General features: G+C 37.0%; 1 protein-coding gene across 2 annotated transcripts in view; it reads right to left on the reverse strand.

The window, feature by feature from the left end:
* LOC118194239 (MAM and LDL-receptor class A domain-containing protein 1-like) overlaps positions 1–13,895 on the reverse strand; it is a 458,361-nt gene that overhangs the window by 97,146 nt on the left and 347,320 nt on the right. For both annotated transcript variants that reach the window (XM_085827015.1, XM_085827016.1), the window contains 2 exons: positions 10,523–10,707; positions 7,718–7,863 (listed from right to left, as the gene is read on the reverse strand). In XM_085827015.1, coding sequence (XP_085683141.1) covers positions 7,718–7,863; positions 10,523–10,707 — 331 coding nt within the window. The remainder of the gene's footprint in view (positions 1–7,717; positions 7,864–10,522; positions 10,708–13,895) is intronic.

Genomic DNA, 13,895 nt, shown 5'->3' on the forward strand with positions numbered 1-13,895 from the left:
CAAGTTTGCTGCCAGAATGTAAATTTCGTGTTCGCGTATATTTAAATGAGACAGAAAAGAGACTGTATTTAAAGGAAGGTTTCAGAGGGTAGAATCAGAACGTGTTCCGCCTGTTGAAGGCCACGTTTCTAACAAATTCTCTTGACAACTGTATTTTGCAACGTTGCGTTATTCTCGTTTTTTGGGCTTGTCATATCGATATTTAGTCAGGGTCACCTTCTGCGTTTCTCTGAGTAGCCTTTGGTCTAAATTAGTTGTACTTGATGAAGCCAAATTCAATATTTTTGATTTAAGATATAAATGCTGGCTATTCTGAAAGCACGAATGGTGTCTTCTGTTAAAATTTTACTTGAGTTAAATCAAAGAGTCATTTACATATTTTCTCATTCTCTCTGGTACTTTACAAAACGTAGTGATAAGTTACTTAAGGTGTTGGGAGATTTGTGCATTTGATGCTTGCAAAGAAGACGAGACTTCATATATTGCAGCCAAATCATAAAATTTATAGCTAAATCATAACGTATTATGGCCAAACCATGAATTTCGTTATTTATACCCGTCGGTAAAATTGACCTGTTGGGAAAATGAGTGCCCGCGAAACTTATTTGTCGGGAAAACGTGCCAGACCCCAGTTATTCCTCAAGATTTGGCACCTGCAGACTACCTTCTCTTCCCTAAAGTGACGTTTGATTCACTTCAGTAGTTGTTATTTTAATAGCACTGGAGAAATTTAAAAAACCGTAAACACACATTAACGAGGTTTACAAAAAAATCAAGCCAGCTGTAAGAACGTGCCAATCATTGTTTAGACTTACTAGTAATATACAGAGTGTACCATAAATGTTCCCACAAATTTCTAGGGGAGGTAGGGCACACCATAAGATTAAGAATTGCACAGGAACCTATACCCGGAAATGTCAGGTGTAAGTGGTAGCAGAGGTAAATGAATGCAAATAGTGTACGACAGCTTGAATGTTACAACAGATGCTCGAAGTTTGCACCACCTGACGCCAAACATGCCTGACGCTCATGGACATTTGAATGCTGCGAATTATACGATCTTTCTGGAGTATGTTCTTCTCAATTTGCTTGACGATGTTCCACTAAATGTAAGGCGATGCAATGTGATTCCAACATGATGGGGACCCTGCTGATTTTGGACTGGATGTTCGTAGCCATTTGAACAGATCATTTTCGCATCGATGGATTGGGCGTGATGAACCAGTTCTCTGGCCTCACGCTCACCGGATTTATTGAGCCTTGATATCTTTTTGTAGGAAGGCATAAAAACTGTCGTGGATCACGATCCTGGTGTTTCTGAAATGGTGGCGTTCTTAAGGCTCGCCTGCGCAACTGCTACGATCAAAGAAACTCTCAGCCTGTTTGAAAATATCCAGCAATAAATGATTTGTCGGTGTCAGGCATATTTGTCGTCTGATGGTGCAAACTTCGAGCATCTGTTGTAACATTCAAGCTGTCGTACACCATTTGTATTCATGTCCAAGAAATGTTTCAAAGTAATCACTCTTGTTTCGTTTCCCATCTTCTACCTCTGCTGCTACTTACCCCTGACATTTCCGGGCATGCGTTTTTGTGCAATTCTTAACCCTTTCGTGGGCCATTTATTTCTCTTTTGAATTTCTCCCGTTTTTTAATGTTTTATTATCAACTAAACAATAGCATTTAAGGAAATATATTTTATTTTGCCAAATTTTTTGTTTACATTTAAATTCTAGGGGTGGGAAGTATACTTCCCACGGGTCCTTTTATGGTCATAGAGAAAATTCAGTTTAAAGGCGATTATTTGCCGTGAAAAGATGAGAAACATATTGCAATGCACAAGGGTACATCACATACTGCATACATATATCGGGTCCTCTTTTCTTGGGCCTTCGTGCTACATTTCCTACATCGTCTATAGTTGGAAACCATCTTTGGAATATGATTTCCCACATTGGCTAAGTGTATATCATCCGGAACTGCCCACCTTCTTGCTTGGAAGCTAGCAGGACGGCCTTTCCTTTTTCGAGGAATATCCGTTTATTAGTTGACGAGCTAATGCTATACGGAATGTTAGCTGGTCTAAATTTCTGTTTCTCTTGTTTACTTGCCACAGTATAAAATTATTTACGATGCCAAGATCAATAAGAAAATCAAAAATACGATGCCACCATTCTACAGATCTTCCTCCTATTTGGTATCAATGATATCGTTATATACGGCAACAGCTTTAGGACGAGGTACTTCTGTTTTAGTACCGTCCTTTTGTGTACGATTTACAGATGTAATAATCGTTGAATTGTGTGCAGTAGTCAACAATGTAACAGCCTTTTTGTCCATCCACTTTATTGCAGCAACACCTTCCTTAGTTAGGAACATTGATTCAACTCTTTGTAATTTGTTATTAGCCTTCAGCATTGGTGGAAGATCCTTCCTTTGCGGCCTCACAGTCCCCACAAAAAACAGACCACTTATAAGTAGACTTTTTGCAAGCCTAAAAGATGTCAAAGAATTATCATAGGCTATAAGATGACCTGTCTGTTTCACATCTTCCGTTAGTTCAGTTTGTTTCCCCTAAACTCCATATTTTATCCTTATTATCAGAAGTTTCTTTTCCACAAAAAATTTCAAATTTTTGAATATATCCAGTCTTAGAGTCTGCTAAACACCACACCATGTAACCTATTTTTATAGGCTTCATTGTCATATACTGCTTCATTGAAAGGTATCATACATTCATCTATTCATAATGTTGACGAAGGTTCGTAGACTTTAGGTATGGAATCATTGAGGTGTGAGAGGATTGGTCCAAGTTGCCCACATGGATTTGTGCTGTTATCGTTTACATGTAAAGTCTCAGTTATTTTTTTGAACCTCTTTGCGATTATTATTCTTGCTACTGATTGAACATTGAGAGTGAGTGAGTGCACCGCTATGATGGCTTCCGATCACGGACATGAACCAAACGTAATTATATACCATCACGGCGGGGAAGACTCCAGAGTAACAAGGTTGAATATTATATACTAATAACAGTTTTTACATATTGATAACTGCAAGGCACTAAGCGTTATTCTGGTTATCTTCTTTAAGTTCTGAACATTATAATATTATCCACGGTTGTTTCTGCGTAGGCAGTGCCTTGAGATTTTCTCTATTTTATCAAGGGCTATTCTGTTTTTGAGTGTGTTATTCGTCCACATTGTCCAGGCACAGTCCGCTGGTTTCTTCAAGTGCCAGTTTCTTGTATGTACACAATGGAAGTAATAATGGACGGACCTTCCTCTCCGCATTCGCAGAAAGGAGTATCCCTAAGTCTGAACCTGTTCAGGTATACTGGGAATGGTCCATGACCTGTCAAGAACTGTGTTAGGCTAGCACAGTGGGTCTTTATTCCCATGTTAACTTTTGGCAGTAAGCGAAATGTCCTTCGTCCTACCTCTGCCTCTGTCCATCTACTTTGCCAATTTTGTAGCAGACTTGTCAAAGTTGTTCTCTTAATATGAGACCAAGGAAGTTTAGTTGGTCTTTCTAATATATCCGTGCAGTTGGCTGACTGCTTGGCCAGTAGGTCAGCGGCTTCATTGCCTTGAATCCATGTGTGAGCGGGAACCCATTTTAAAGTGGGACTTTGCGAAATAGGCATTGTCAGAAGCTGTTTCTGAATTCTGTATACCAAAGGACTCCGGCTGTTTTGACTTGCGATAGCCGCCAGACTTGATGCCGAATCACTGAGTATGGAGAATTTCTCTTGTTGACATGTGTTCGCATATCTAATTGCAGCACTGATAGCTAGAAGCTCTGCTTGGTATACCGAGTTGTTCAATCCTAATTTCCTTTTCCACTCTAATGTTACAACTCCATTTTCTAGTCTACAGAAGGCGCTGCCCGTGCCGTTCTGAGTTTTGGAGCCATCTTTGAAAAGGTTATTACTGTACCTCTGAATTGGTTGGTCGTTTATACTGATACTGTCGGAGAGATTAAAAGCTGCTGGATGAAAGTTTTTGCAGTTGTTTTGATCCTCGTAGTCCAAGTGGTGATAACTATGACCCCAGAGTGTTGAAGTTTGACCCAGCCTGGTAACTCTTACGATAGCTGCCTCCCTTTCTACTATCAAATCTAGGGGAGAAATTCATGCTAGTTGTTGTAGGGCTAGTGTTGACGTGGTACGGTATGCCCTGCATACTTGAAGTAGCTGCTGTCTCTGAATAGAGAGCAGGGATCTTTTCATATGAGAGGTAAGTTCACCACCCCAGATTGCTGCTCCGTAAGTTATTACTTTTTCTGTAATGGTTCTATGCCAAATTTTTAGTAGCTTAGATGAGATACCCCATTTATGTGAAGTCATGCGTCTCATGTTGCTTAGGATTCTAATTCGAGTCTTAAAATTCCTGACATGTGGCATCCAAGAAAGTCTGTTGTCGAGTAATAGCCCAAGATATTTCAATTGAAGGAAACATTTTACCGGTATCCCGTGGAGTTTAATGCTTGGGTTGCGTCTTAGCTGCCTGCTGCGTCCTATGAGTAAAGCTTTAGTTTTCTCTGCCGAAATCTGAAGCTTATGTGCTCTGGCCCATTGGGAGAACAGATCAAGACAGTATTGAGATCTCATTTCGAGGTTACTCCTTCCTGCCACAACTAGCATAAAATCGCCCGCATAGGCTATGATTCGAGCGTATTCTACGCTCTCAAACTGACGAAATGCCGAATTTGCCACTATATTCCACAGTGTTGGTCCAAGGCATGACCCCTGTGGGCACCCTCTAAAGACATTCTTGACATAAATGCCGCTGTCTGATGTTATTTGTACACTTTGATCTTGAAGGTACGAGCGAAGGATGGTAATAATGTTTGTTGGGCAGGCCATGTTGTGCAGCAAATTTATTACGTCTGGCCACCAAAGGGAGTCAAAGGCTCCCTTCATGTCAATGGCTATTACCAGTGAGTAGGGTCTGTGCTCCAGTAGTTTTTCAGCTCGGACAATTGATGTATGCCCATGAGTACATGCATACCTACCCAAGCTTTCAGTTCTTCTGATGTGATTTCTTTCCAGTTCAAGATAATGTCTTTTGTGGTATGACCCAATCTCTTCCTTTTCTTAGGCTGCTTTGCATATGAGTTTCGTCAACAATATTCTGTAAAATTTCCTCGGTAAAAATCACGCCAAAATAATCCTTTTCTTTCTCAGTAGATTTGAATAATATTTTCAAATGTATTTTCAAAAATATTCCAATTTTTCCAACATACCTATACACGATGCAATAGCATTTTCACTTTTCACCCATTATTTATTATTCAATATTAGATAGTTACTGCAGAAATATACAAAATAAGAGGACGTTATTGTAATAAAAACAGTGTTTTAGTTACATTTGTAGCAGAATCGTATAGCAATGCAAATGTCAAATCAAAACAGGTGACTCAGTGGAACAGATCTCACACAACGCGTTCGAACTTTCAAACCAATTGTGGCAGTTCTGTTTTCAATCGATTGAACACAGATGGCAGCACAATACTGAAGTGGGAATTAGAGTTCCCAACATTATAATACCAAAGCCAATATATTATAGTGGGTTTTGCGCTTCCCACAGGTGTATTTCCCAGGATCACGTAGGTGGGAAGTAATCTTCCCACGGCCCACGAAAGGGTTAATTCTTAACCTTACGGTGTGCTCTACCTCCCCTAGAAGTTTGTCGTAACATTTACGGTACACCGTATATACTGAAGACTAAGGAATACAAATATCGTTTTCTTCAACTTTCGATTTTAAATGGTCTTAATCCCAGCACTTTGTGGGCTAATTTTGTATTTGAAGATGCCTCAATCTCGTCCGACTGTTACCAAAGTCTAACTCTATGCACGGATTTGTTCCTCAGTAATGTTTTATACAATCGATACAGGCTTACTTCTACAGAATCGATTTCACATGGCTGCCCAAGATGGAATCGATGGGTTTCAGATAGGATATCTACAGAAAGAGGGAAGACTATCAAGCGCGAGGTATAACTTATTCATTCCTGCATCCGGAAGTGACCTCTCGTTATTTTGAAATCGAACATTTCCTGAACGAAGCGGGGTACCGAAACCATTTTAAAGATTCTTTTTTACTTCCTTGTAAGTATCGTAATCGCAAAAAATTTCTGGTACCATATTTCAACGAAAACATTCATTTCGACAGCTCTTGAATGCATTTGAACGATGCTTTTGCATGACATCCGTACGTACGAGCAGAAAAAAGGACTCCTTTTAAGTAACCCTAGAACGTTTATATTTTGTATATGGGGCTGCTATAATATGAAATTGTGGACCTCCTTTTTCGTTGCAATCGGCTGCTTCATATATAGTAGCCCGGCTCGGTTGGCTCAGTGTTTTTATTTTAATATGGTAAAGCGTGCAGTTTTTGTTTTAAAAAGTGATTGAATTAGTATGTTGTTCTCAAGATCCGGTTCAGAATTCTATGCCTTTAGTTAATCTGCATACAATAGCTGTATAATTATCAACAATTTAAAAGTTTAAGTAGCGCTAGGCCTAACGAGGTCGCCATTAGTTTGCATTTGGCATTTGAAACTCTTAGTAGAACAGTGAGTTAAGTGAGTTGGTGCACCAATTTCAATGTCTTTTGCTCAGTAGGAACGAAAATTAACTTTTAATTTTGTGCACCGAAAATTTAGTCTTCCTGTCCACATTGCTTGCTTTTGTGCAGAAGCTCTAATTTTAATTGTAAAAAGAAATTAACTGTTTTTAACTGTATTTGGTATTTTAGGTTTTTCTGTATTTTATCATTTTTAATGATGATGTTTTGACTTTTTGTATTTCAGCCTTGCCACGAAGTGAGAGCTTGATTGATTGAATGATATATATATTTCTAATGAAATTCAAGGAAATGCATTTAAACGGAGTGCAGCAAAAAATGTGTTTAATTTAATAGGCAGTCTAGGCCACCCAAAAATGCCGTGTCGTGTTTTTCTCTTAACCTCCTTACTGATTGCGCCCTATAATGTTGCATTTTTTTAGGTTATTGCAAGTGAAATTGCCAATACATGTTTTTTTGTTTGAATGATAATAAGTACACTTCCGTGGTAGCATAGGAGTCTCTAAGATAATGTAATAAACAATGAATTTAATTTCGGGAAATCTGATAAAATATATTTTTCATAGTCATTTCATGTTTGAAGGATAATAAGCACATTTCCGTTGTAGCATAGGCGTCTCTAAGGTAATGTAATAAACAATGGAATTAATTTCGGGAAACCTGATAACGTATATTTGTCATAGTCCTACATTATATACTAACTTATATTAATATACTAACGTATGTTTGTCATAGCCCTAGATTAATCAAAATCTGCGGTATAACTTGCCATCACCGTCTTTACAAAACCTTCAGATCGTCAAATCTAAAGTGCTCTCATTTCATAAGATTCAGAATTCCATAGATCTGCACGCAATCTGGAATATGAACTGGAATTCACAAGTATAAAATTAGTTTCCGCTAACCACCATGCTTATTGGAAAATCAAAACACCGTACGTACTGGGGATACACAGCATAAAGGGTTTGTCAGGCAGAATGGCAACAAAAAACATGATAAAAGTAAAGTAAACATATAAAAGTTTCAAATGATAATTTTTGTTATGGTGAGAAATATTTTTACATAAATATTGCATTTTTATTTTAAACATTTACTCATTCATTTTCGATTTTTTTTAGTACGTACTTTTGTATGTTTGTCCTTTGCTTGAATGCGAATCCATCTAAATGCACTTTCTTCGTCAACTTGTCGCTTCGCTCTCGTTACGTTTTTCTTCTTATGGAGTACTTTCCAACCACACAAGTTGTCAACGAAGTTGCAGTAGTTTTTGACTGGAATTATAACACAATGAAATTTTTACTTGCATGTCGCATATGAAATCAACACGCTTCTGTGCCCAAATTTAGCACATTTATCGGTATTTCGGGTTCATTATCAACAGCCAACACTTAACTTAAGAATTTCATCAATAAATATCATACTAAAACTAAACTAAACAAATGAAAAAAATGTTAGAAAAATTATTAAAAAAAGCACACGACCATTGAATATTATCGCTATGTATTATTTTTAAAGAACTACGTAAGCAAATTAAAAAAAAAATTATTATTTTCTTCGTACTTATGACGTATATAATTCCACAGCAAAAATTTAAAAAATTTAAAACAGCGTAGCAGTGTAAGTTTAAAATTCTCAATGCAGTTTCAAGTGTAGGAATATACTTTTCTGTTTTTTTTTTAGTCCTTTATCCGTTCATCATATTAATGTTCAATTTTTCTTACTAAGATGGCTTTACAAAAGTTTTCCATTTGTCTCTTTATTATTACCATTTTGTGTGTTTACTTTATTTATTCAATATCATTTTCTTGGTGCTACGCCAGATAAAATTCGATTCAACAGTAAAATAGCAAAATATCTAAAAACAGCACATCTTTAGAATTTCCGATAGACAGTCTCCCGCGCTGGAGATAAAAATGTTTTATTCTGTACAGTGTTGCCACTGCTGGCTTTGAAATCGTTGAGATTGTTAATCAAAAATTTATTTAAGCTTTACAATATTTTAAATAGATAATAAAACAAATCCGAAATTCAAAATTCGGTCTACCAGGTGCCCATGTTCGGATAGAGGACTATGTTATTCAAAATTTGATGGCTCTAGGTACCGTTGTTGTTTCCCAATGTGAGAAACATGCATACATTCCAGCAGATTCTTCCTTATTTAATTTCTTTAAATATAATACAGGGTGATAATACTTGGTGGCCAAAATGGGAAAAGTGATACGCCGTTTATAGTGATTCAACGCAAAATGCCGTTTCGACACTACTATCATCCCTTTCTGGACCAACATCGGCCCACCAGCGGCCGAGCGGTAAAGGCGCTGAACACTGGTAGTTCGGTCTGAGGTTCGAATCCCGCGAACGGGCTGGCTGCATGGGCGTTTTCGTGGTTTTCCCCATGTGTAACGTGTATACGAGCCAGTTTCCCTTAGAAAGTCCTCCACGAAAGGTATCCCTCCCTTTAGGCAGATAGCCCTCGTGTGCTTTGCCATAATTAAATACACCAACACCTGGACCAATATCCTTTAAGGCTAATAATTTCAAAGTTCTTTATTTCCTTTTTTTTTTTAAATTCCTTTACGTTATTATTGGCAAATGTTAAGTAACCAACATTAATATTTTAAATCGGAATGCTGCTTTTGTAAAACTGAATAATGCATAGCATATTGGCCCGAGTATACGATGGCTGACATAGAACTAAATCTTGCATTTCTGAGTGTTTTGCAAGTAAAAAAGTATTCTTTTAAAATTGTTTTCCTTTTTGCCAGCCTCATTTGTTGAAGATGATCTATTAGAAATACACTTTAAGATTCCACTATCATACTCTGATGTAAAACTCGATAAGCTTGTTTTTAGGGCTTTAGCCCAGAACGAATATTAATTTCGTTTTGCGTTGGTTCATTATAAATGTCGGTTAACTTTTCAAATTGTTGCCACCAAATATTAGAGCCCTGAGTTACATTTAAAGAAATTAAATAATGAAGAATCTGCATAAATATATGTATATTTCTCGCACTGTGATAAAACGACGATACCTAGAGCCATCGAATTTTGGATAATGTAGTCTTCCACTGAATATTGGCATCTGAAAGCCCGAATTTAGAATTTGAAATTTGTTTTATTATCGGTTTCATATTTTGTAACACTTTAACAAATTTTTGATTAAAAAACTCAACAATTTCAAAGCGAGCAATGGCAACACTGTACGAAAAAAAGTCTTTTTTATCTCCAACGCGCGAGACTGTGTAATGGAAATTCTAAAGATATGCTCATGCGATATTCCTGTTAAATTGAATTTTATGGTTTAAGTGGGAAGAACATTGTATTTAATAAATACAGGTAGCAGACAAAACGTTAAATAAACGCCCCTTTTGGTAGAATGTAAAATCTGAAAGCTTTCAGATTTTATTTTTATTTCCATTTTTTGTTAATTTTAAAATCAAGGAAAAATAGACAGACGTACTAAATGTTAAGACTCGTTTTATAAGGTTAAATTTTCTAAAATCATTGCACCAATGAATTACACCATACACACCATTTACATCAGTACATTAAGTGAAAAAATCGTCTGCCTCGTTGAGTAAGTTACAGCAGTGATCGGTGGCAATAGTTCCAACTTATCCTCGTAAATCCAGCACGGGCGGTCAGCATGAGCGCGACATTCTTTCTCGCGTGATGTAAAACACTTGCGAATTTCGGACTGTGCTTCAAACGAGATTGTAAATTGTGAAATTATGTTTAAGCTGTTGGAATAATTTGTTAAATGAAATATTGTTGCGTTTATAAAAACTTTATTATTTAAATATTCGCTTTCATTTTTTTCCCAGATGATATGGAATTAGAGGTCATGATGAATATCACCATCCTAAACTATTATATGCATTTGAATGGAAGCAGCTTCAAATCGGAAAGGGTTCTGCTTTGAATACGTACCACAACCAGCTTCATCACTTTTATCTTGACAATCTTCACGGAAATCGCATCTTTTGACTGCAGGGATGCATACTTTATCTTCCACACAGAAGAATTCATCAGCTTTACAACCAGTAGGCATAGGCGTGGTTGTTGAACCAAGGCCTGTTACTGTGACAGGAGGAAGCGTCACTCCCTTTAAGTGCCTTTAAAACAGAATAAACATTCTTAATTTTTGTTTTAAGAAGAAAGTATCGACACGTAAAACATTTGAGAAGGCTCTAGCTATGTGGTCGAACAAAAAGTGTCTGTCGCCATTTATTGACCCAAAAGTGAGATAAAAGCAACTAAAAATAGCATATGCTATGAGCTATACAGTTGCTTACGTCGCAGAACAAACATTACTGCATTAACTAGCAATGAATTTGTATTGTACCTCTGCACTTACCCAAGTATCCTTATTATGCAGATTAGGAATTTTTGTTATAAAATGATAAAGAATTCATATGTAGGTACATATGTATGTTTCCTACATTGTGAAAAAAGGCAGCACTTAAAGCTTACATGTTTTGGCCGCACATACACTGACTACCAATAAGTATTTGGACACCTATGCAAATGACGATATCTGCGGTCCTAAGGCACGTCACGGACTCCGCCGGTATATCTCGTGTAGGAAACAACATCGGCTTTAGTCGCATGCAAGATGCCTCGCAGTTCAGAGCTCTCTGATTTCGAGAAAGGTATAATTATCGGGTATCATAAATGTGGCCGATCCTTAAGGGACATATTTAGCGATCTGAAGTACCCAAAATCCACAGTGGCCTATGTGATTAAGAAGTGGAAGGTGAGCGGTGATTGTCGGAATGTGCCCCGAGTCGGCAGACCAACGAAACTGGGAGATAGAGACCAACGAGTGCTGGCCAGAGAAATTCGGAAGAACCGCACCCAAACGATGGCCCTCATCCGCGAGGAGTTTCAACAGACATCCCGGAGTATTGTTTCAGTGAATACCATCCGTAAGAAAGCACATCTGCTTGGTTTTCATGGTCGTGCTGCTGCCCATAAGCCTTTGATCACAAAGTCCAACCGCGCTGCTCGGTTAATGTGGTGCAAAGCACATCGAAATTGGACCGTAGATCAGTGGAAGCGGGTTCTTTGGAGTGACGAATCAAGGTTAACCCTTTACCGTTCGGATGGCAGGGTCTGGGTCTGGCGTCTACCTGGAGAACGTCTCTTGCCAGAATGCATTGTGCCAACAGTCAAGGTCGGCGGAGGTGGAATTATGGTCTGGGGGTGTTTCTCCTGGTATGGGCTGGGACCCTTGGTCCCCATTCATGGTAAGTTCAACTCCGATGCCTACTGCACTATTTTGGATGACAATGTGCTTCCTACGTTGTGGCAGTTTTACGGGTTGGACCCCTGTTACTTTCAGGACGACAATGATAGTTGTCATATTTCGACGTTAACCAAGGCTTGGTATGGTGCCAGTGAAGTTCATCGAATGGACTGGCCTGCCCAGAGTCCAGACCTGAACCCTATCGAGAACCTCTGGGACAAGTTGCATCGCCGAATTCAGGGGTGCACTACCCGTGCAAAATCGGTGAAGGAACTTCTATGTCTTCTCCAAGCCGAGTGGAAGAAAATACCACTAGCTGTCATACAAAGACTTGTGGAAAGTATGCCCCGGAGGGTCCACGCTGTAATTACCTCTCGTGGAGGCTCTACCAACTATTGATTTTGAATAAAGTTAGTTTTACTTTTCTATCACAGGTGTCCAAATACTTATTGGTAGTCAGTGTAGTCCTCCAATACTCCCCCCTCCAAACACGTGAACTTACGAAATTCGAATTTTGAATTTCGAAATTTAGTCCATTGATAATTATTTATTATCATTTTTTAATTTTAGTGCTGATACTTTGAATAGAAGGAGTTCCACTCTGAGAGAGATATTTAGAAATATGGTCATCTCTAAAAAAAAAAAGGATAGTGCTATATCTCCCGTTCTACTGGGCCGATTGACAAAATTCAAACTGCGTTTTTCATGTCTCGAAAGCGCGACTTAGGATATATATTAGATTTATATATAGCACTATTCTAACATAGGTATTGTGACACAAAATCGGACTTTTTCTGGAATAACTTACCAAGTTTTTTACATATTTCGATTCTAAGACTCAAATTATGCCAGACTGCCAAGTTTTGTAAAAATCCTATGAGTAGTTTTTAAAAAATTAGTTCTCAAAGTGTTAGCTCCTCAATGTTAATTGAATTTAGCACATATTTCGTAATATATCTTTTTTTATTAAACATTTTTGATTTTTCCTTTCACATTTCGAAATTTAAGTTCATTCCGAATACAATTCAGCCATTTTTTGTGTTTTATTTATAAAATTTGTATTTTTAAATAATTTTTATAAGTTTTTCGAAAAAATTTTGAATTATAACCTATAAAAGTTTTACCATCACCTTAAAGTAGACATATTTCTAAGCATACCTGCAGAAAATTAGAGTTTTTTATTCAAAATGTTCTAAGATATACACGAATTTACATTTTTCGCGTTTTGAAATTTGGCATCTTTTTTTTCGAGCGATAATAATGCCAAATGTGGTTTATGGATTTTGTTACAGTAAATTGCCACAGCTATTTTTACCCTTAGATTTCAAATAAATTTTTAGAGAGAATTAATTATACGAAAATTTTTCCTTCAATGATGCATAATGAATATTTATTATGAATATTAGAAAAGCTATTTTTTTAAATTATAGATGATATTATTCAAATTTTTAACTTTAAAAAAAAATTCTTTCTTTTTTCCCTTTTTTTAATATTTGTAAGAGTAAATTTTTATCTTAGGCGTGTTATCATCTGCTACTTTAACTTCGTTTAAATCGAATTGTCTAAAACTGAGAACTTTCGTTTGATGTTTATTTGAATTTTATGAAAATATTTTGTGACATTAACTGCATAATTTATTTCTAAACAAGCTGTTGATTATGAAGTTGTTGAAAGAGCGGCTGATACTATCATCCATATTTTCAAATCACAGTATATTGTAAGGTGTATTCAAGACTCTTTAACACCAGATTTCTGAATAAGTATGTATTACAACAATGAGAAATAGTACTTGGCACGGGCTGTACTGACCTATGTTTGCTATATAAGGTATTGTAGATCAAACGCATGCCCAAATATTATTTAAGAAGTAGGTAAACTATAACATACAGAACTGGAAAGTTATTCAACCAGATTCCTGTAATGATTAGTAAGTTAGAAAATAGAGTCAAGATATACCTGCCAAAACTTGAAACGAAATCGTTTATTTTTAGAAAGCCAAATGAATTCAGTTACGGATATATTTATTTTTAATTTCAGTTTCATATTTTGCCTGTT

The sequence above is a fragment of the Stegodyphus dumicola genome, chromosome 11 (assembly GCF_044657685.1).
Source record: "Stegodyphus dumicola isolate Sdum_Otavi_A_Nest chromosome 11, ASM4465768v1".
NCBI classification, from domain to species: Eukaryota; Metazoa; Arthropoda; class Arachnida; order Araneae; family Eresidae; genus Stegodyphus; species Stegodyphus dumicola.